This window comes from Ochotona princeps, chromosome 10 (genome assembly GCF_030435755.1).
Source record: "Ochotona princeps isolate mOchPri1 chromosome 10, mOchPri1.hap1, whole genome shotgun sequence".
Taxonomy (NCBI): Eukaryota; Metazoa; Chordata; class Mammalia; order Lagomorpha; family Ochotonidae; genus Ochotona; species Ochotona princeps.
The window spans coordinates 2006252-2030456 of record NC_080841.1 but is presented as its reverse complement, the minus strand read 5'-3'; the positions used below and the strand labels follow the sequence as shown (position 1 = coordinate 2030456).

The window sequence follows — 24205 nt, the reverse complement described above, 5'->3', positions numbered from 1 at the left end:
CGGACAGCCACACCAGAACGGCCGCTGCACTCCTAGGGGAGCCTGATCAGTGCTCACTGCTAGCAGCTCACACTCGCCCCCACTCCGTTTCCTGTTTACAGTGTGTTCTTCAAATTGTAATCTGGTCTTTGAAGTGAATGCAGGGCTTTCCGGCCTGTGGACTCGTTACTCCATGGGTTCTTCGTGATGAGCACAGGGCCGGAGGAACGCATGAGGTCAAGGGCTGCCCGGCCGCACTGAGTTCACAGCAGAATTCCATCAGGAATCCATCAAGTGGGAAAAGCTGAGGGGTTGTACATGTCACTGGGCTGTTGCACACGGCGGGCGTTCTTTTCCTCTGGAGTTTACTGAAGCCCCCATTTCTGCCATCCCACCTTGCTGACATAAAGTGCTTTCCATGCCGAACTCATGTCAACACGGTCCTACTACCCAGATCCAGGCAGCTGTCAGGATTTCTGTCTGAACTTGGTGCCTTCCAGGGGAGCCTGCCAGAACCGGCTGGAATCCAGCCCAGCAAGAATCCCACTGGTAGGCTCTGTGGTTCAGATATCAAAGGGAAAATAAATGTCAGTTACCCAAACCAGGATGCGGAGAGCTAAAAGGTTATTGAGCAAATAAAGCCTGGGTGCAGGGTGCTGCTCCAGGTCATGAAGCAGGCCTGCTGCACACAGATGGGGTGACGTCATCCCACAGAAGGCAGAGGGTTTACCGTGGCCAGGGAAAGAATATTCTCACTGCTGATAAGAAAGATTACAGAGGACATGAATAAACAGAGAAGCAAGACTGAATTTCTGCCAAAGAAGAGCTGAATAAAGATGGCCAAAATGAATCAACTTAATCAAGTCGGACAAAGAGGTGATAGACTGCATGATAACTCTCAACTGTCAATCTGTAACTCCTGGGGGAAAGCTCCTCTTGAATAAAGTGGTCTTAACAGGCCAAGAACATGGAACTCAAGAACCACAGCCCAGGTCTGCCAACTCAATGGCAGAATTTATCCCGAAGCGTGAAGAACACAAATGCTTTCAAAGAATAGGCTTACAAAAGACAGCAGGTATACACCTCGGGCCAAAGCTCTTCCCAGTGGTCAGTTCACAGGGAACTGTGAACTAACTCTCAGACCCAACATTCCTTTTCCATAATAAGCTCCACGTAGGTTTAACTGCCATTCAAAACATAAAGAAGCTAAAGCGCAAAATGGCAGGTTTGCCCACAGCTGCTCCAAGGTTGGGATGGGATTCAAACTCACACCTTGCAGGCTCCAGAGGGTCATTCCATACTTTCCTGGGGTTGCAGCGGTGGCTACATCACCCCCGTTATTACATGGAACACTGAGAACGGGCTGTGCACACACTGTGTAGCTTATGATATTGACATCCCATTAGATATTGAAATACGACAAAGAATGACAAAAATGAGAACTGAAGTATTGAAAATGTGTCCACCAATCACGCCTGAGCTCCACATCCTCAGAGCTGCACAGCGACATATCCCACTTGTACACCACAGTTAGTAAATCTTCCGTAATTTGGAAGGTACTATTCTGTAATTCGGAAGATATTTAACTATTTCTTGATCATTAAAGTTTATTACAAATCTCAAAAAAATTTTGATACAATTAGCTTTTCTCCTTCATGTTTTAGTCATGTGAAAAAATGCACTAAAACCTGTGTCATTTGGTACAGATTACAGGACAGCCATGCGTGGATGAGGAGGTTGTGGGTTAGGACACGGGAATCTTCACACTCAGTGATGTGGTTCTGGTCCCTGCAACGGACCCACCATTCATCTTCAGACACATTCCCTTCTTAACTGCAACACTCTCTGGGGACAAGAACTCATTAGTGACACATATGCCCCGTTTCCTGAGAGCACAGCACCAAGGAGACACGAGGGTTTTTCCTGGCCTTTTGTCCTGCACCTAGTGGCATGTGGCTATGGTGGGACACAGAACACACCCAGAATTACTCAGGACCTTAGTGCTAACCTTGTGCCTTCCAACACTTCCACCCTGGGAAGTTACCTCTGCAGCAGATCAACAAGCAGTCTATTCAGAACAGAACCTTTAACTCTCATCATGTACAAGACTATCTCCTTCCACTCTCTTACTTACAAATCTGACCAGTCCTAACATTTTAAAACTCACAGCTACTGTATCACCTCAAAAGGGATACATTGAAAAATGCTGCAAAACTCACTCAATACCACAGAATTTCCAAATCTAGGTAAACTAATGAAAACAACATTTGAAAATAACTCTACATATTTTTCATGCTCATCAGACTTTGTTATAAAGGTTTAAATATAAGCTGTAATGCTCTGGCCCTGTGTTACAACCGGGAAAGAAAAACACTTAATGAAATCTAAAACCACTGGTCTGGTTCAAATAAATCCACAGCAGTTAACACAGCACGAGCCACCTGCACCGTGGTACAGAAAGTTAGGTCTCTGCCTGCAGCGTGGGTATACTGGAAGGGCACTGGTTCAAGTCCCAGCTGCTCCTCCACTTTCAATCTTGCTCCTTGCTGATATTCTTAGTAAAGCAGTGGCAGACGCGACAAGTTTCTGGGCCCTCACACCCACCTGGAACCCTGGATGGCACTCTGTGTATCTGGATTTTTCCCAGCTCAGCCAAGGTCACTGTATTCATTTGGGGATTAAACAAGAAGATAAGAGATCTCTGTCTCTGTAGTGCTCGCTCTCTCTGCAATTCTGTCTTTCAGAAAACATAATAGCTATGTTTCCAAATATACTTTTCATCATAAATAATATATTTCTTGAAAATGTTAAAAATCTAAGCCAAGAAATGTTACAAGAAAAATTGGAATAAAATTCGGATTTTAATCAAACTAATTTCTGTTGAACTAATCAGCCTGAAAAATGTATTTTTGTGATCTCTGCCCCTTCTTCTAAACACGTGTACTTGCTGAGAAAAAGCTGACTTTAAAAAGTGACATACTGACCATCATGGGGCTTGCTGCCCCACAGACTCCGTCAGCCAGATCACCCAACACAGCGGTTTCCGCTTCTGATTAGGAGGGAACTGCCCAGGCCTGGTCCTTCTACCCGCAAAACTTGAACAATGATGAATGACAGAAGCTAAGAACGACTTACAATGCACAAATGTGTTCACACTTTTTCTTAATTATCGACTCACAGAAACAGCAGTGGAATAGATTTTAACACTTTTCAGTTTTCCCATGCTGGCTACAGAGTTCCTCAGAAGCGGCCCGAGGATTCCTTCCACAGAGAGAGGCATGAAAACTAAGACCAGTCAAACAAACCAAACCCAAACAGGGAAGAGCAGCGCCAGCAGTAAGCCGCCTGAGGCAGCGGCAAGCGCCACCGAACCCAAGGCCACATTTCCAAACCGTGCCTCTTAGGCCAGCAGGAAGGCCAGCACAGGCTCTCCAAAAACGGCCAGAAAGTACGGCTGTGGCTTGCCAGCACAGCAGCACCAACGAGCACGCAAACACTTCCGCTCTGGTACTTCCCTCTTTCTTCCCCAGGGAAGACAGGCTGTACCGACAGTACAGTAGCCACATATACAATTCAATGGCTGCTTTTAATTCGATTTAATCAAAGTTTTTGTTAAAAAAAAGTCCATTAAATTTGCTGCCATAATTCAAGTGCCCAAATGCCACATGTGGCCAATGGTTATCATACATGGAATCACTTCCACTATAATAAAGTCCTAACGGAAACCTCTTGGGCGTCAGAGGTCATTAATTCATGGATTTACCAGTAGGTGGTGTACTGGCAACAAAACACAGGGAAACAGAATTCCATTTTGATGGGTATATGCTAGACCTGCTCAAACGATTCCATACTCAAACACCAATGTGGTTATGAAATTCAGTTAATAAATTCAGCAATATCTTCAGAGATATACACTTAAATATGAAGGCTAAATTTCACTTTAAGGGTGGACTCTTAACTGGCAAATATGAATCAAGATTTTTTTCTTTAAAGTCATAACTTACATTTTCTCAACGTAAGTCTTATATATATACATATATAATTACGTGTGTCTGTTGTAACTAATTCTTTTTTTAAAGATTTATTTATTTTTATTGGAAAGTCAGCTATACAGAGAGGAGGAGAGACAGAGAGGAAGATCTTTCTAATGATTCACTCCCAAGTGACCGCAATGGCTGGTGCTGCGCCTATCCGAAGCTGGGAACCAGGAACCTCTTCCGGGTCTCCCACGTGGGTGCAGGGTCCCAAAGCTCTGGGCCGTCCAAAACTGCTTTCCCAGGCCACAAGCAGGGAGCTGGATGGGAAGTGGAGCTGCCAGTTTTAGAACCGGCGCCCATATGGGATCCCGGTGCATTCAAGGCTAGGACTTTAGCCGCCAGGCCACACTGCCGGGCCTTGTAACTAATTCTTAACATTATTTATAGGCTAATATTGTTTCCATCTAAGTGTGATATTTTCCTTTACTAACTAAAACAAAATCATGAATTCAGGAGTTTTTTTTTTTTAAAAAGATTTATTTATTTTTATTGAAAAAGCAGATATACAGAGAGGAGGAGAGACAGAAAGGTAGACCTTCCGTCCAATGGAAGATCTGATGGTTCACTCCTCAAGCGGCCACAACGGCTAGAGCTGAGCCAACCCAAAGCCAGGAGCCTCTTCCGGGTCTCCCACGCGGGTGCAGGGTCCCAAGGCCTTGGGCCATCCTCGACTGCTTTCCCAGGCCACAAGCAGGGAGCTGGATGGGAAGCGGGACTGCCGGGATTAGAACCAGCACCCATATGGGATCCTGGTGCATTCAAAGCAAGGACTTTAAACACTATGCTATTGTGCCAGGCCCAGGAGCTTATTAAAATGATTAGTCAAAACAGATTAAGACAAAAATATGGTTAATAAGGAGGGAATTTAAAAATGTTTCATTCTTTCTCACTTGGAAAATCTTTAACTAATGATGGCTAGCACTGATTCTCTCACAGTGATTTCCAACTCTTTTTTTTTTTTTTTTTTAGCAGTTTTCCCAAATCGCAAACTTTCCAAACAAGAGAGGAAGGTCAAAGTTTAGATTTTCACTCTCAAGCGACCGAGGAAGCGCGCACTTTGCTCTTGGCCTCACAGGGAACGGTGTGTGTGTTACGTCCTGACCTACTACACATCGCAGAACCTTTGATTACAAGCGTTGATTCTACACAATTTCACACAATGATGCACAAATCATAGAGCCAAAAGCCCAGGCAAGCAGAGCTAAACAGCACTGCCCTTGGTTGTCTTAGCAGGAAGGCGTCCTCTGCGCACACTGCAGCCGAAGACACCTACACTTCCTCCTCCTACTTTGTTACCACTCGGTTCCTTCCTTGCCTTGAGAATAATGTACGTGAAAGGCAGAGACACACAGGGAGAGGGAGAGTATAAGCCTTGGTCACACCGCCTGGTCGGGCCTGCTAAGGCCTGCTCTGGGGCTCACTCCGGGTCTCCATGCACCAGCAAGGACCCACAAGCAGAAAGCTGGGTAAGATAAGGGCATTTAGCCCAGGGACTCCAACACAGGACATGGAATACAGGCACGGTAATGACCAGGCCAGCTTCCTGTCTGGACCCACATACTGTCTGGCCTACAGCCCCCAGAGTATTACTAAATCCATTTTCCCCACAGTCACCTAGTCAGAAAACTACAAACCCCAAAGGGTATTGAACTGTGCATGAAAAGGCGGCTGAGACAGGACCAGCAGGTCACCATCAGGAGGGCCCCCTGCACACGGCCGGGAGCTCCACCGCCCAGGGAGCCTGCACACCTGCGTCATCCTTCTCCAATGCCTGTGGTTGTGTCATTCTAGCATTCTGAAAAGGCTCTTCTGGCTTCTGCCGCCTAGCAAGCAGCTGCTCTGCACAGGGCGCCTCAGGCCTCGGCTCCGCTCCTCTCCCACACTCCGGCAGAGCTGCCCATGGGCTAGGGTCCTGCCATGCCGTGCTGTACATATTGTGGCTTGTGAGCCTTTAACTCACTCTGGGCTTTCAGAGTAGGAGGGTGCTTTCTCAGCAACATCCCCAACGGGGCACAGCGCCTGACAGGTTTCTCGGGGCTTCAGAGAATGTACAAATCAAAGAACAAATACCGCTCTAGCACTAACCATATTTTGCAAAGGTCTGTAATGGAGCAATCCACGTATTTCAGCATTTGGTCTGTTACTATATGGCAAAAGTCTCCCTGCTGCACGGTGTGACGGAGGCAGGGTGTTGGAGCAGTGCAGAGGATCTCATCATTACAACCGCCACCTTCCGGTTCTGCCTGCTCACTGACCAAACGTGCTACAGCAGCAAACTTCTCTTCCAGCAAACAAATACTCCTTTGCAGGACTGGCTCTAAGTCAGTTTTTATTTATAATATTCACTTATCACACCTCTTCATCACTCAGAAGAATAGCATGTTGTTTAGCTTGTTTCCTGCATTATAATTATCTAATTTTTCAGCTGGACAATGAAGTCTTAACTAACTCAAAAATGGTAATCAGTGTTTAGGGGAAATCAGTCAAAATTCTTTTCAGAGCATGTTGTTATATAAACATTTTTCATGTTTGTAAAAATTCTTCTGTCCAAACATCCTGCTTCTCACCCAGCCTTTCCCGAGACGCGCACTGCATGCAACACCGGGACTGCACACGCAGAACTGACCCAGGCAGGCCCTGTCTTACGGGAGACACACTTTCTCTTCGCGCGTGTTTGGGCAACGTGCCTGTTTCTTCTCTGGAATGCTCCCTCGCAGCTACTGTACCCAGGACTTACATTAAAGGGTTTACCCACTGGCAATATGCAGTCTGTTCTACAAGGCTCAGAGAGGGGAGGAAGGGCAACAGGGACTCCAACTTGTGCAGCAATTTCTTCGAGTGAACAACGCAACGCTAGGCTTTCTAGTTTCTTTACTCACACGATGGGGACCTGCATTCAACCCCTATCTTTCCTGTTCTATCTTTTCTATTCAATAATCTCTTCTTTCTTTTGCTGTACTCAAGAACCCTCATTTAAATTTTCTTACTTTCTTGCACCTGCCTGTTAACAGCATATACCACAAAGGCTCCTCTGATTGCAAACTGAGCAAAAATCTTGTTTAGACATGGGTCCAGCTGCTTGCTGGCTTTGCGATTTTGGCACAAACCACTAAGCTCTAAGTAAACACTAACTGACCCCTAACCACTAACTTCACTCCCTTGGGCAAAATACAAATGCAGATAATGTAATCTGATAAACAGAAAGCAAATATTTGGAGGTCTTCCCAGTTCTTGGTAGAGTTTCCAACAAACCCTTGGAATGGGTGTCAACAGCAGCAAGAGTGGGGTGACCAGGTGCTGGGGGCTCCCAGAGAGGATCAGGAGAGGGGCTGGGCATTGCTAACAGCAGCAAGAGAGGGGTGACCAGGTGCTGGGGGCTCCCAGAGAGGATCAGGAGAGGGGCTGGGCATTGCTAACAGCAGCAAGAGAGGGGTGATCAGGTGCTGGGGGCTCCCAGAGAGGATCAGGAGAGGGGCTGGACATTGCTAACAGCAGGGTGGTCAGGAGGCTGCTGCACTCAGCCACTTACCTGGTCTGGGCCGTGGGTGGAAACGAGGTCAATTACCAACAACTGGATCAGCTCAACCGGTACAAAGGCGCCTCCACAAAGACCCTAAACTGCAGGGATCAGCACACCCCACAAGATCTACACCACAGACACCAATTCCAAGTCACAGGCTGTTACCTACAATCCAAACCATCCAGCTCGAGATTGGAAACTCGGCCTTTGCTCGGGTTCACTAATTCGCTAGAATGGCACACAGAGCTAAGGAACACGAGTAGCATTCAGGGATGGTGGCGGCACGTGTTAACTCCACGGAGACAACCGCATTTCCTATTCTCTGCAACTCTCCAGACCTCGTCCTAGCTCTTCTTCCAGGTCTAGCTGTACCGTCCATTAAGTTCTTGATTTAGGAACCACTCTAACAAATTAACAGGGAGGCCGCTTTAGGAACCCACATTCGGCAGCCCACCAGTCACAAGTCCAAGAGACTTGGGATTTGGGACTGGCATCGGAACTGTGCGCCATCTTGCAGGACTGACTCTTTGGCTCTTGGAGTCAGATAGTAGTGTCAGAACTAAATCAAATTCTGAACACTCAGGTGGTGGCCAGAGAGTTGGAAATGTGGCTGTGGAGGAAAAAGTCCCACACTTGGTGTTAGAAGTAACAGCGCGAGCTGTGAGGACAAGGACTGCAGAGCCCACAAACAGGAGCAGCTTCCGGGAGCCCAGAGGGCTGGTACCCCAGCTGCCGCTGCACCCTTCCTCTGTTGCCTCCACAAACGCAGCACTCTGAAAGAGCAAGCGGCTTCCCCCCAGCTGCGACACTTCCACACTCCACGTCTCTGGCTTCTGGGTACTCTCACGCCCAGCTCGCTCCGTCCTAAGGCTTGGGACAACGCACTGTCACAGGGCCCAGCGTCCTGGCTGAAGATGGAAGACGTCGGCAGTATACGGATGTTTCTAAAAACTCTCCTGCATAGTTGGACTATTCGTTAAGCTGTCCACATCCTCTTCCTCTAACAGTTTAAGTAAGTTGTATTCTTTAATCTCTCTTTATATTTGTGTTGAGAGACAACTTAGTATTTCTCACTTCTGGTTTTAGGGAGGCACAATTCTTTCCATTTAAAAGTAAAGTAGTTTAGTTTAACATCCTTAAGGCACAAGATGCCTGGGACAGAAGGCAAAAGAAAAAGAAACATATGATATTCATTTTATTGCATGCAACTGCAATGTGTTGTAACAGAAAATTACAACTAACCATAGAGACAGAAGGTTACATCTGGCAGATAAATTAAGTGAATATTAAACTTTTCTTACAAGAAAATAGAAGTATTAACTGAAATCTTGCATTTACTTTTTCTATCTCATTTTGCTTAAAAAATGATTTAGAGGGGTGCGCATGTGGCACAGCACATTGTATTTCACTTGGGATGTCCGTCCCCTCCCCCTCCTGGCCTGTTTCCAGTTCTAGCTGCTCTGCTTCTTATCCAGCTTCCTGCTAACCTACCAAGGCCAAGTGACAGCCACACGCAAGACCTGGAGGCAGCTCCCGATACATGATTTCGGCCTGACCCCAATCCATGCTGTGTGGACGCTTGCACAGTGAATCACAGTGGCTGGGATATCTCTATTCCTTCGTTGTCACTCTGCCTCCTTTTTTGTTGCTAAAGATTGTGTTTATACACTTGAAAGTCAGGGAGAGGGAGTGGGGAGCAAAGCAGAGGGAGGAGGGAGAGAAAGAGAAAGACAGAGAGAGACAGAGAGCGAGTGAGCGAGGAGGAGGGAGGCTATCAGTCTGCTAGTTCATCCCCAGATGGCCACAAGTCAGTAACTCACAGGCCAAAAGCAGGAGCTTCATCTAGGTCTCCCGCATGTGTTGCAGGCTGAAGCACTTGGGCCATCTTGCATTGCTTTTCCTGGGCCATCAGAAGGGAGCCAGACAGGGGAGTTGAGAAGCCGCTTCCTTAGCCTTCTTTATGTGAACTGCTCTCCACCCTGGTGTCATGTTCTTATACCTCACTGAAACACTGTGGCCTACGCATGATCTTGGGAAGGCTTCCTCAAGAGCAGCTCCACAGAGCTCAGCTTGCCGGTACTTCAGGGCACAACACCCTGCACCCTCACTTCACGCCCAACACTTCCACCACATAAATGAGGTAAGGTGTGTTTTCTAATAAACACATGACCTAAAAATTATCTTTTGCATTAAGTACTGTTTTTCATTCTATGAGGTCTATTTTGTGAATTTACATTTTAAGTATTTCCTATTTAACTATTTTCTATGTTCTTCTTCTAAATATAAAAGTGACAAAGCATATTCAAAAAGATATTTCAAAAACATTAAAATGTTACCCAACAGAAAAGCCAAAATTAGTGTGCACATTTAAAAGGCAAATTCTATTTTCAAAACTTTAAAAATATTCATTTCTATTAGGTAATTCTGTTAAACCATAAATAAGCCTAAGTGGGGGTCAGTAAAACGGTGTAGCCAGCTAAGCTTGCGAAGCCAGCATCCCATTTAAGGGGTAGTTCAGGTTCCTGATGCTCCACTTCCCACCCAGCTCCTTGCTAATAGCCTGGGAAAGCAGCAGCAGCTGGCCTAAGTGCTTGGGCCCCTGCGCCCGCACGGGACACCTGGAGGAAGCTCTGGGTTTCTGGCTTTAGCCTGGCCCAACGCTGGTCATTGTGGCCATTTGGCAAGTGAACTAGAGAGCGGAAGATGCCCTTCTCTGTCTCTCTCGTGTCTGTGTGTCTTTCTTTCCTCTTTGCTCTGTAACTCTTTCAAATAAACAAAACATAAACCCTCTAAAACAAGAGTACAAGTAAGTCATTTGTAACTCCACTGCCCCGGTCACATTTTCCACATACTGACTGGGTTATTTTGTTCCTTGGCTTCTGGTGGCATGGCTGGATTTCCGAGTCTAGTGGCAACTGGTGCCTCAGAGAGTCCTTCTCCTGATGGACTTTCCATGTCTAATGACCCCATGGCTGTCACCTTGCGGAGTGATGCTAAGGCCGTGAGTGCCCGTCTCCTTCACTTCTCACTGGCTCCAGAGCGTGGCTCAAACAGACCAGCCTTGCCGACAAGAGAAAGCCAGGACTGGTGAACACAGGCAAAAACACATTCACTGAAGCCTGTTTCCTGAGGTTGAGAAGCAAAAGGACATCAGGGGAGACCAAGAGAGGGCAGGAGCCAACCAAAGGCAGCTCGTCTCGATGACCACAGAGGCAGGCATGGGACATCTCCTGCTGCCAGCTTCGGAACCCCCCGGTGCTGTTCACAGTCCTACTGGAGCCCAGAGAGGCTGGGTCTGAGTCACGGGACCCACTGGGCAATATCTGACGCCACCATCTTCTGCTTCCCACTGAGGAACGATCGCCCTCAGACACACTCCACATCTGAAGTGTTCTAACCTGCAACGGCCTCCAGCCTCTGGCAGACCCAAGGGGTCTGGCACCAGTCTGGCTTTCATCCCGCTGTACTACGTGGCCCTCTGGTCCCTGCCTGGCTGTTATTTTTTTTCTCTACTTTTTAAGATTTATTTATTTGTATTGGAAAGGAAGATTTACAGAAGTAAGGAGAGACAGAGAGAAAGATCTTCCATTCACTGGTTCACTCCCCAAGTGGTCACCATGGCTGGAGCTCAGCTGATCTGAAGCCAGGAGCCAGGAGCTTCTTCCGGGTCTCCCACACAGATGCAGGGTCCCAAGGCTTTGGCCGTCCTTGCCTGCTTTCCTAGGCCACAGGCAGGAGCTGGAAAGCAGTGGAGGCGCCCACAGAGGATCCGGTGCGCGCGAGGCAAGGACTTAGCCACTGAGCCCCATGCTGGGTCCTGGTGGATTTGCAGCCTGCTTCTACAGGACTAATCTGACATTCCAGCCAGGACGTGCCCCAGCTTTCCCTTCCTTGACCTCGGTTCATTCTCTGATGCAGGGTGCTGCTTTTCCCTCCGCAGGACAGTTTTCTCCCACTGTATCTTTGAACATTTGTTTTCATTGTCGCCACTTCTTAAACATCTATAAATCCTAGAACAGACTTCCATCCTGTATTAAAAAAGTCATCTTATTCAATTACTGACTCTTTACTTTGGGATTCTGAAAGACTTCTCAAGTTTCAGAACCGTATCTCTGGTTTTACATTTATATAGCATAAATTCTGCACTTTAGGACCTCTAATTCAGTCTTGTACCACAGTATGTCAATAGTTTATAAGCAACCACCTCAATTATCATGAACTATACCTTTAGGTGCAGTAGTTTATTTCCTCAAATACCCACAACACTTCAACAGTGCACCCAACCATAAAATCCTACATTCATATAGCTACAACTAATGTTTTTTACTTTTCAAAAAATACTGAGATTGGTTCTAGGATAGAACCTCAATGTCAGGGGCTCCTCGGTGGGTCATGCTGGAATGCCTCCACGCATGTGCATGACTGGAGACCCTGCACACTGCCTGGCTGCCATGTGAATCACTCCCCTGTTTGTCTTCTCGTCTCCTACAGCGTCACTATGGTCTGAACAGAGTTTGTCCTTCAGGAAACTCACGCTGAAATTTGATTGCCACCATGGTGGTTCTGTGAGAGGCGATGCCTGAAGAGGTGATTAGGTTTTTAACAGAGATGAATCCGCCCAGAGCTGCAGGGTGAGCTCTTGTGAGAGTGTGCTGTCAACAGCAAGGCTGCCCCTTGTACCTGTGTCCAGTACCCTTCTGCCTCCCTCTGAGGGCAGCAGACAGCCCAAAGTGCTCACCAGAACTGGAGCAGGTGCCAGCCTCATGCTCTGGGAATCCCAGCCTTCAAAAGCATGAAGCAAAATAAACCTGTTCTCCTTATAATTCATTCTGTCTCTGTTAACAGAAACAGAAGACAAACACAAACACTTCCTTGAACCACGGGGTGGTGACACGTCCACCTCACCAGTAAGAATAGAGTGAAGGGCTTCCCTACGCTGGATACATTCACAGAACCCAGGGCTGTTCTGTAGAGCAGACTCAAGTGCCGTTTTCGGAAATAGCTACGGGGGCCTGGCACCATAGCTTAGTAGCTAAATCCTCATCTTGCATGCACCAGGATCCCCTATGTGTGCCATTCGTGTCCTGGCTGCTCCACTCCCTATACAGCACCCTGCTTGTAGCCTGGGAAAGCAGTAGAGCATGCCTCAAAGCCTTGGAACGTTACACCCATGAGGGAGACCTAAAAGACACTCCGGGCTCCTGGCTTTGAATCGGCTCAACTCTAGCCGTTGCAGTCACTTGGGAAGTAAACCAGTGAATAGAAGATCTTTGCTTCTCCTCCCGTTCTTCTTCCTTTCCAATAAAAATAAATAAATATTTTTAAAAATAGCAATGTGACTGAGAAGTCTGTTACAAGGCAGAGGCCCAGGCTCTACACCAGACCTACAGAAACAGAAGCTCTGCATGCAGGTTTACAAATCTGCTCGATGGAAAACAATTGCTTGGGTAACTCCTGCCTGTGAATGTGTGAGACTCACTGATCTCACACACTATTGAGCTGAGCAAACAAAGGAAGGCTCCGACTTTATTTTATAATTCCATTTTAAGGAACTTCCAGGAAAGCCCCTATATTAAACTGCAGAAGTCCATTAGTGTTTGTTTTATCTGAAATCGTCAGTTTGGGAAAATGGTTCCAGAGTTCTAGTAACCCAGAGTGCTACTTGGATTGCTTATCTAGGCAGCCGACCGAATGCAAGCAGAATCAACCATTTACATAAGAGGTTCCCCCATTTCCACTCACAGTGACACACAAGCAGATTCCACAGGCACACAGATCTTAACCACCATTCTGCTCACCCTCATGGTAGTTTCCACTTTCTCTCATTAATAACATGCTAAGAGCCACCATTGAGATTTGATGAGCATTGTCTGAGATAACTTGGCTAAAAACACAAAATAGCCCAGAGTATCCCTGCAGCCACGTTACCAAGTTGCTTTTCATCCCGCAGTCGGACAGCCAGGTCCAGTTCTGAGAGCAACTGGTCTCCCGTGGCAGAGGTGGGAAACCAAATACTCCGCTGGGGCAGGAATGGAACCTTCCAGCTCAAAGGAAACCCCAGCAGCAGTAACTGCCCATCTTCCCAACACTTTCAGCTGGTGGACAGATGCTCACAAGACAAAAGGGATTCTCGGCAGAGATGGTGGGGTGTCTCTGAGCTCCCCTTGCTGACCCTGAACACAAGGACACCTGACACAAAGCCTGTAGAGATGAAATTAAAATTCACTTTGATGCAAAAATGTGAAAACTCGGTTTCAATAAAACGCATTTTCCATGAATTTTCTAAACGCCTCTCACATGTGATAGAATTACAAAATGTCTTTGGAAAATGGATTTAAATGATGGCTATTTCAGTGGAAAGCAAGCTACACAAACATGAGGGGTCTTCAAAAAACTAGGTGAGGATTTCAAACAGAAACTTCTCTTTTCATTCCATTTTGCGACAATCTTTCCAAAATCTGCTTCTACGGGCCATTTGTGCTACTGCTAACACGTTTGTTTTCAGCTATTTGGATACTTTGTCTAGACAGAACAATTCCAGACTGCCTTATCATTAGCTATTTTCAATGAGCACTTTATGTGCATACAAAATAAGATAAATGCTTTATGATTTACTGTCAGAAAAGTGAGTTGATCACTTTTCTATTAATTGATTGTGTATAGCTGTTGTCTGTATTCATATTAAACAGGCCTTTCTGCACTTCACTGTCAAACTTCTTCTGTGATGTATTAAGTCTTGTACAATAATGCAAACCTAAAAGATGTCATCCCAAAATTTTAAAAAAGACAAGTAGAGAAGGTAGCAAGAGGGAAAAGGGAGTAGTACTGAGGCTGTTTAATACTAATGAAAAATAAAATTTAAAAATAATATAGAAAAACCATGAATTTCAATAAAATTTCACCGAGTTTTTTTTACAATTTTACCTAAAATATTAGTAAAAATGTATGAAGTTTAACTGATAAATTAATTATTTAAGATATGAAATTATGAAATCTGTTGTCTATATGAGAATACAATAATTGGGAAGGAATTTTTAAATCATTATTTAAACACTTAAAGTGACTGTTTAAAGCCACATGCTAGATTAGAGAATTAAAAACTATTATATTACCCCAAAGCAATTTTTATTTTATCTTTAAATTGACACCTTCAACTAGTAATGTTAAAATTGCTATTAGCAATGTCTTAGTTTCTATCTTCGGCAGCATTCATCTGTCATTCCTAACTGCCATGGTCCAAGCAGGTGTTGGCTGTCTCAGATGGCCAGCTTGGGAGGACAGACAGACAGAACTACAGTTCCAAAGTTGCCAGGAGCACAGTACCTTGCACGGTCAGGAAAACCGAGGCAGCAGAAGACCCACTGTCGCTGGAAACCACACAGCGGTACTCGCCAGCGTCGCCGGACTTCACACTGCTCAGCTCCAGCGACAGGTTCGCCAAGGCGCTGGCTCGGGCCGGCTCCGCCAGCCGGACGTCTCTGCCGTTCTTCTGCCAGGTTAGGTTGTAATCCGCCACACTGCTGACCACACACGTCAGAACTGCCCTCTTGCCAGGAGCAGCCGTGACATTATTAGGCACCTGGATGACTGGAGGCGGCTCTGTGTGAAACCAACAGGTTCGGATCAGAAAACCTGAGTCATTTTGCGCACTCAACATATGTGGCTTAAACACCACACGCACTGGTACTGGGTACCCTGTAGGAGTGGTGCAGCACAGTCGAACTCATTAACATTAGATATCCGTGACCTCCTCAGAGCAATCACCCCATCAGAAGACACTTGGGGGGCTGCCATTCGCCACCAAGGGGTGGCCCAGCGCATAAAGCTGCTGCCTGTGACGCTGTCATCCCACATGAGTGCCACCTCCAGCCCCGGCTGCTCCACTTCCGATCCAGCTCCCTGCTAATGGCCTGGAAAAGGCAGAAGGCCCAAGTATTTGGACCTATGCTACCCATAGGGAGACGTGGACAAGCCCTCAGGTTTGTGTGGCCCAGCACTGGCCACTGCAGCCACGGTGGGAGTGAAGCAACAGAGACGGTATCTCCCTCCCTTCTCCCTCCCTCCCTCTTTCTCCTTCCTTCTCTCCCTCCCTCCTTCCTTCTAACTCCACCTTCCAAAATCAACAAACCTCCAAAAAAAAAAAAAAAGAAAAGACTTGTGAAAAAGTTGTGCACATTATAAGCCAAAGTACTCAAGTTCCAATCTACCCATTTCAGATGTCAGAGTCTAAGGCGAAGGTGAACAACTCAAGCTACCCAGGACTGGGAAACGAGGCAACATTTTACACCAGATGCGATAAGACCAGCATGCATAGAAGTCTTAACTTGTAAAAATCTGTAAGGGTGGTAGAGATGTGGATGCCACATGGACTTTAACGAGCGCCAGTCTTCACGGAGGAATGGACAGCGTGCTGACGGAAGGATGTGAAGCAGGACTTCACTGGCATGACACGCAGAGCTCTGAACACCAAAGAGCGGAGTGATGCACGCATGCTTCAGACTCGTAAGACCCGAGTGCTAACTAAACGTTTGCCCAACATGTCTAGAAAGAATCTCGTGTTGCTCCCGTTAGTCATGGGGATCAATGTAGAATCATTCTCTGTAGCTCACTGTGCCAAATACTCTGAAATGACCCCCTGCCACGACAGTAAAATCGAACGTCATCTGCACGAGTGGGTGACCCATGCCCCTGTGTTAGCTAAAAAGTCAGTACACATTGGATGGTCAAGATCACACTTACCCTTGTGCTATCTGAAACTATCTGAGCCAATGGAACCATATCATGAAAAATAAAAGTTAAAAAAGAATATACACAAAAACCAACAAACGGCGTCGGGTGGCCGGAAGACGGGAAGCACATGTCAAAAGCAGAGGAGTTGCCTTGGAGTGAAAAAACTGTATTTTCCGTATTTTGTGTCATATTTCTCTCTGTTTTAAAAAAATTCCTGAAGAGTATGTACTGGTATAAATCACAAAAACAATAATTTTTAATATTGTGGGGTTTTAATCTTTTCTGAGACTTCTGGCAACCCCAGTGGGCAGGGCACAGGACAGGGTGAGAAGCTTAGGCAGGGCCTGGCCAGGAGTGACACCCAGAAGGCAGGACACGTGCTTCAATTTGAGTTTCAGACAGACACCAAATGATATGGTGGTATATGTTTGTGTCACACAATATATGTAATTCAGATTGTACTGGGAATCCTGTGTTTTTGCTAAATGTGGCAATCCCAGCGCTGCCCAGTTCTGCCTCACGCTAACTGTGTGACTTCAGGTATGCCCATTTCTTGATCTGAACAGCTGCACGGTCCCATTAGGCTGACACAGGTGGCGAAGGCCCAGCCCGCCTGCCTCCAGCCAATGGCGCCAGCCACATAGTCTGCAGAGCTCCAGGTGGCTCCCGGCTGCAGCCCACCACGCTCCTGTCCCTCCACCGTCCTTCCTGCCTTGCACTGCTTTCCCTGGAACTCCCCTGCACTGCAATCTCCGAGTGAATTTCAAATATGAAATCAAATACCAACTTTCTAAAACCATGCACAAGGCAGAGCAGATGTGAAGCTATGCCACATATTAGCATCACTGCAACACACATCAAACACAGCAAACTATTTATGCATCTGTGGACGTGTCCAGTGGGGAAGGGATATGAGGAGGAAGTCGCAGCAGCCTGTGAAAGAGGCCAAGACTACGAGACAAACCTCAGTGTGGGGACTAACAGAGCCGGCACTCCCGGGGAGAGCGCGGCGGGAGCTAGGACCAGGGGAGCAGCCAGGCTCCAGTCCTGGGGGGACACAGGACAGGCACAGAGCGCGGATGCCAAGGCCAGAGCCTGGGCAGGGATGCAGACAGCTGCCATCCACCTGCTTTCCACTCATCTGATCACAGGTGGGCTCCTGCCTTGTTGCTTTGGGGTATGTGTGTGTGGGGTGGGTGTGGGGGTGTGTGTGAGAGAGAGATTGAGAAAGAGAGCGAGTGATCATTGGATGAAGAGCAAAGAAATAAGACTTTGAGACAATATTGAGCTAAACTTACAAATTTTCAATAAAGACAGTACGTTTTCCTACCTTCTGCAATGTTACTCATCAGGTTCTTCCTGTTAATATCCAGCAGAAAAAGCAGCACACTGCTTTTAAAAACCATTCTGCATTAAAAATTATCACCAACCCACAGTTCAAAGGACCAAAAATCCTTAAATGCGTCAACTAAAAGAAAATGTTAAGGAAAAACTGAAGTCCTATCCTATCGGTAGGAGTCCAGCTGTTTTGTGAACTGCTCTGGGGCTCTGACTTTGTGACATAAAACAGTGTTTCCAACGACACAGTTGCCACAGCTGGGCTCTCACTTCCTGTGCGTTCCAGCCAGACTCCAGTGTGCCGTGAGAGCTGGGCATGTGGCACAGGTGGGGGCTAAGGCTAGGGGTCGGCAAACCAGGGAGGCAAAGGTCTCCTCGGTCAAGTCCCAAGGGCCATCAGTGCTCCGCCCCTCTCGTTAGCTGAATGAGAGGAACAGCATTTCTGAAACTAGGCTTCAGCACAGTGCAACTCCTGCACGGACCACAGCCTGGCTGGCACAGACTGACTGGCATGACACAGCACATGGGGGGGAGACAGATGGAGGCCACTGGCACTACGGAGCCAAGTGCACACGGTCAGTTCAGAGCTCTTTCTGGCATGTCCCAGTTATTCTGCTGATGTTTGGTCCGCTTTCCCTGAAGTCCTTCTCCTAATTAATAATCCTGGGAAAATATTCAAGAGCCCGAGTGTGTGTTTTCCCCGAAGCAGAGGAATGTTGACGTAACGCCAGCGCCTCTCAGAATGACTAAAGATGAAAAATAATGAATAGTGTGTGATGCATGTCAACTTGCTGAATTATTTCAGAAAGCAAGCTTATTTTCCTAAGAATAAGAGAATACAAATGGTTCTACTGGAAGAACATGCTTCCCTGGCTTAACACACCTGTTTTAAAGTTCGGCTTGGACTTACCAGCAACAAACAAATCAAACTCCAGCCTTCTGAGTTTTGCTCTAATCACAAGGCTGTTTTTGTCTCAAATTTGTCTCAAGAAAATGCATACCAATTGCAAAGGCCAATTCAAGCGTCACTGATTCAGCAGCTGTCGGACCGGGCTTAGAACTGGTCACTACTGAACACAAGCAGCACCAGCCCACAGGCCCAGAGAAAATAGTTTGTTCAAAATGGATTTCCCAACACATTATAAATATATGCTGAATAAGTGGTATAACCCTGATCCCTGACTGAATTCAACAATCTGCTGAAGAATTCAGAGAGGTGAGAGGAAGAACTGACTTAGACGTATTTTACCTTACAAAGTAACAGCCACCCTGCCTCCTGCCCCTGCGAACATGAGCACTCACATTGCTTGGCCGTTCTGAGGACCTACTCTGCAGCCAAGGAAGCCGGGTGTGCCCAGTCCAAGTGTCAGAACCCATTCAGAACCATGCTCTGCTCCTGATGACACAGAAGAGGGAGGCAAGCCCGCCCTGGCTGTTATCAGAGGAGCTCACTGTTCCACTAGGTTCTTCTGAGCTACAGGCAGCATGGCCAACGCAAAAGCCCTTCATCTCCTTCAGCAGTGTCAAAGACAAAAGCCACAGCCATGCCTCCTGGCTACTAAGCGCCTCCACAGGACGGGCTGTCTCCAGGCACTTCACACATCACCAGCGTCTTGACGCCTTCCCAGTCTGCCCTGTCAGGAACCTCATTCCATTGATAGGGAAATCAGACACTGAAGCCTTAAGGAGTGGGCCAAGGGGTGCAGAGAAGCAGAGTGTACAGTCCAGTGGAAGATGGACGACAACAAAGTCACTACAGAGTCAGCTGCAGAGCCCACTGGACAGCCAATGTCTGTCTTCCGGAGCCGCACCTCGACCCGGGCGATAGTTACCTGACACGTCCAAAAACGTCTGTGCCCGCCCAGTGCCCGCGCTGCTCACCGCGATGCATTCGTAGGGGCCTTCGTCAGCCAACGTGACCTGCTCAATATCCCAGGTCACAGTGGCAGGTTCTCTGGGGGTGGGGAGAGAGAAATCTTGTCAGGGACGGTAGAAAGAACTTGAGGACACATTCAAGTTCTTGTAGGACAGGCACTCCCAAGGAACAAGAAATGACACAGCAGAGCTTGTGACTTCAAATGGCGCCATTTCTGCTTTAACGAGGAAGCTGCACTGTTCTCTGCACTCTGAACGAAAGATACAACAAAACCAACAACTTACGAAGACTGCAAATTTAGGGAAATGTTTTATTGCTGTGTCAAACCACTGGAGGCCTTGAGAAAGATCACTGAACATGGCACTCCAAGGTAAGTAAGATTTTCCATGAACTTTATGAGACAAGGATAAAGGAACCTTCTCTCCTCTGTCTTTACTCAGTTTTGGTCATGTTCAAGGGGATCTTGCTCAAAGAATCAAAGCCAGGTAATTCACATGTCTGAAGGTAAGAAATGTAATGTTTCATCTGAAGGAGATAAATGCTTCTTAGTTTTCTGTCACAGAAGAGACTGTAAGCTCCACGCGGAACTAAAATCTATGTCGCCTGATCTACATACACAGTGGAAACAGAAAAAAAGTTTTATAATTTTTCATTTAGGTTTCAAAAGATGTATCAATTTATTTCACAAATATTTATTCTGTGTTCTCTAACAGTTTTCACGGTATTTCTCATTTCCTGAAAACGTCTTAGTTCTATGTATGTAATTCATGTTTCAAATAGTCTTACAAATCTGTAAAAATGGTCACTGTTCCAAACACAGTAGAGACCACGTGCCAGCATCATTCTCCTGTACGTCTGGCTCTCCGTGCCCTCAAGGCACAGGGAGGCAGGAGCCCAGTGCCAGTCACGCGCCCTCCCCACTCCCACCCGAGGGGCGCAGAGCCACACTTCAATGCCCCATGCAGACCCTGGAGAGCAGCGGCGACGGCCCAGGAGACTGGGTCCCTGACACCCACGGAGGCCTCCACCAAGCTGCTCCAGCTCCAGCTGGGGCCGTCGTGCGCATCTGCGAGTGAACAAGTAAATGCGAGACCTTTCTCTCACTCTTTCTTCCTCCCTCCTCCTCCTTCTCTCAAATAAGAAAAAAAAAAAAAACTAAACCTGAATTCAGACACTTTTGAAAGTGTCTATCCCCAATCCTTCATCTTAAAAATAAGAGACTAATGAAATTATGGTTCCTTACAAAGATCTACACTATTGTAGTAAAATAGGGAAAATCTGTCGGCGGGGGGTGGGAGTTTGGGGGTGGCGAAATCCCAGCCTATACGAAATTGTACCACATAATTCCAAATTCAAAATAAAAATATATTAAAAAAAATAAAAGTAGAATTCCAGAAAGGTGTAACGAGTGTCCACAGGTACACTAACGCTCAAACACTGTCCTCTGACTCTGCTTGCTCCGCGCTTCCTCATGGGCAGTCCTTCCCGTGCGGCCTTCTCAGCTAACCTAAGCACTGCATGGCTGCAAGGAGCAGCTTTGGATGGGTGGACTTCGGAAGAGAGAAAAGCGCATGTCACAGAGAAATGTGTCCAGCTGCTAACACATGCTGACCCTCTACCTTCCCCTGGTGACCAAATGACTGACAAACCAAAATGAAGTCACACGGTCACACGCTCCACATCGTGAGATGGAGGGCAGACCGGAGAGGAGAATGTCAATCTATCATCACCAAGGCTAATTTCATCTCCAGCCTCTCACTGCCAAAGGGCTTAACACATGTCAGCAAGGCAGGCTGTATCTCTGGGCCACGAGCTGGAAAAATGAGCAAAGAGATGCCTGTGGCTTACCTCCCAGGAATTGTGTGGAATTAATGCACTTATGTTTATAAAGATTCTTCAGCGCCTTTGAAATGGTTACTATTTAAACATGAAACAGAATAAGCAGACCCCATCAGTCAGTTCCACAGCTTCGTCATTTGACAGCCCGCTCAGCTGTGTTCCCGGCCACTCACCGCGCAGCTCAGTAAATCACCAAGATGTATTATGTAAAAAGTGGTGAGCATTGCAGTTTGTGCTCTGAAAGAATGGAACATTCTCTAAAGCTATGATGAACACTTCGGCCATAAGTTTTTGCTCAAAATAACTGCCCCTAAATGGGCTGTGTAAGCTAAGACTGTCAAATAGCTCACATCTTTAAGACATTACGTTATGAGTGAATTCCTATGTAAACATCTGGAAAGTGAGCCCTAACATCTGCCCCCAAACGCAGTTGATTTTGGAGTAGGTTAGAAACCAACAGTTCGCAGAAACCACTTCCTTGTCCAGCAAAGGTATTTCTAGAAGTTCATGGAGAGCGAGTGCTGGGTGCGACGGGCAGAATGCTGGTTGGATGGACATGTTCCAGGCCCAGCTCCACCACCGAGTCCAGCTTCCTCCTGGCGTGCCCCCTGCCAGGTGGGGGAACATGGTGGCCCTGGTCGCATGCCTACTACCTGCTTGACAGACCTGGACTATGTTCCAAGCTCCATGTTTCTGGCTATTGCAGGCAACCAGGGTGAGAAACAGTAGTTTGTCTCTTTCACGATAATTAATTAATTAAAAATATGTATGAATGCCAATATTGTTTGCACTAAAATTACCTTTCAATTTTGTTTTCCCTTGAATGTTCTAAAGCACCTTACATTCATATTTATCTTAAAAAATCACATGATAGGTCTGGTATCGTGGTGCAGTGGGTTAAGCTGCCACCTGCCATGTTGGCACCCTAGCCGAGCTCCATTTATGTCCTGGCTGCTCCCCCTTTCAATCCAGCTCTCTGTTAATGGCCTTGGGAAAGCAGAGAAAGACAGCCCAAATGCTTAGAACCCTGCTGCCCTTGATGGAATTACTGGCTACTGACAGGCTTGTCTCAGCCCAGGCCATTGCAACTATTTGGGAAGTGACCCAGTGGACAGAAGCATTCTCTTTCTCAATTAAATACGTAGATTTCAATTAAATACGTAGATTCTTGAAAAAAAAAGTCACCTGACTTCATTAGGAAATCTGGTGTCCCCTCCCATTCTGCCAGCTGCCATGTGAGGCAGTCAGCCAGGGCGTGACCCTCCTGCCTGACCTTTTCTCCTGCCCGCTGCCCCTGCCAACTGCCGTGTGAGTAGTCAGCCAGGGCGTGGCCCCTGCAGCCTGCTCACCACCCCTGCATTTCCGGGCTACATCCATACTGACCTCTTTCCTGCCTTAGCTTCCACACACCTGGCCGACTTGAGCCTGCGGGCATTCTCACCTGCTCCTCCCTGAACATCCACTCAGTCCATCCCTTGGTCACACTTGTTCAGGCCTCCTTTACACTTCCCAAACTCACAAGCACCTCACCTCCCATCGCAATTACTCTTGTTGTTTTCTGTGACATGCATCACATACTTCCAAATCCAAGACATTTTCCTCTGAAGCTAAGAACGCTAACACCGCAGGCTCTCTTCTTGGCAAGACAGCCCTTCAAGGTCTGGGATGTAACACTATTATTTTTCACTTAATAGAGTATCCTCAAATACATGACACGGAGTCTATAAAATGTACTCTGTTACATCTATCAGCTGTTGTCTGTTCTCTCCATTGCTCTCCCAGCCTTGCAAAGGCACATGTGTGAGATTACTTGGTTTATTGCTATCTTCCACGGCTACAGAGTGAGTAAGTGAAAAAGCAAGTTAAATTAAGCATCTACTCAGACTTGTATTTACGAGAGTCATGTTACAAGCGACCACGGCTGGAAACATTTACACACTTTAAGTTCTGTTCTATGCCGAGAGTGACGCCGTTCCTGACGAAGCTCACGGTGAAGGGCAACAGACTCTCCACGGAGCAGGGGATCCGGCCTGGCTGCAGATAGTACCCTGGGCTCTTCCTGGGCATCGTGACTTTAGGAGCATCTGCAGAACAGAAGGGCACACACCAGGTCATGGGGAGGTGGGAAAATTCCTACTCCTCCACTCAAAAGCTGTGTACATGCATTCTCATCAACTCAAAGCACTGGCCCAAAGCCGACGCATTCCTGCTATCTCCATGGCCCCTTGGTATGGTATTAATTGCATCTGAGATTCCACTGATTTTAAACATGGTAGTTTCTAAACCATTAAGATGGGAAAAAACAGACATGGTGATCAATGTAGCTAATAAAGCCACTGCCTGTGGCAACAACATTCCATCTGCACACGGGTTCAAGTCCTAAAACTCCACTTGCAATCCAGCTCCTTGCTAATGTACCTGGGAAAGCAGTGGAAGACAGCCCAAACACTTGGGCCTCTGCGCCACATGGGAGACCGAGGATTTCTTAACTCCCACTCAGGACTGGCTCAGCTCCTGCTGTTTCAGTCATCTGGAGTGTGAACCAGTGGATAGATTACTCTCTCTCACACACTCTGTCTCCCTCCTCCCCCCTACCTCTTCCTCTCTATATGTCAATCAGATAAATAAATACGTCAATAAAAAGATGAAAAAACCAAAAATGATTTTTAAGAGGCCACCTATTTTACGACATCCAGTTTAGCAGCCAAGGCAACTAACCTGAATTAGTATACATGAGGGAATAGTAAGGTTGGTTCTAGTCTCACCATTTCCCCCTAATAAACAGGAGCTTTCAATAGCCATGGAGTCACCTGAACCTTTGCTCATGGCAGATGTCAACCCCCTACCCAACAGAACAATTTCAGAAGCAATCCTGCAGTTCTTTTT

General features: G+C 46.8%; 1 protein-coding gene across 1 annotated transcript in view; it reads right to left on the bottom strand.

Moving 5' to 3' along the window:
• Window positions 1-24205, bottom strand: part of HMCN1 (hemicentin 1) — a 366339-nt gene that overhangs the window by 204256 nt on the left and 137878 nt on the right. The window contains exons 9-11 of the mRNA XM_036495278.2: window positions 23259-23403; window positions 19437-19558; window positions 14860-15135 (exon numbers count right to left, since the gene is read on the bottom strand). Of these exons, the coding sequence (XP_036351171.2) occupies window positions 14860-15135; window positions 19437-19558; window positions 23259-23403 (543 nt within the window). The remainder of the gene's footprint in view (window positions 1-14859; window positions 15136-19436; window positions 19559-23258; window positions 23404-24205) is intronic.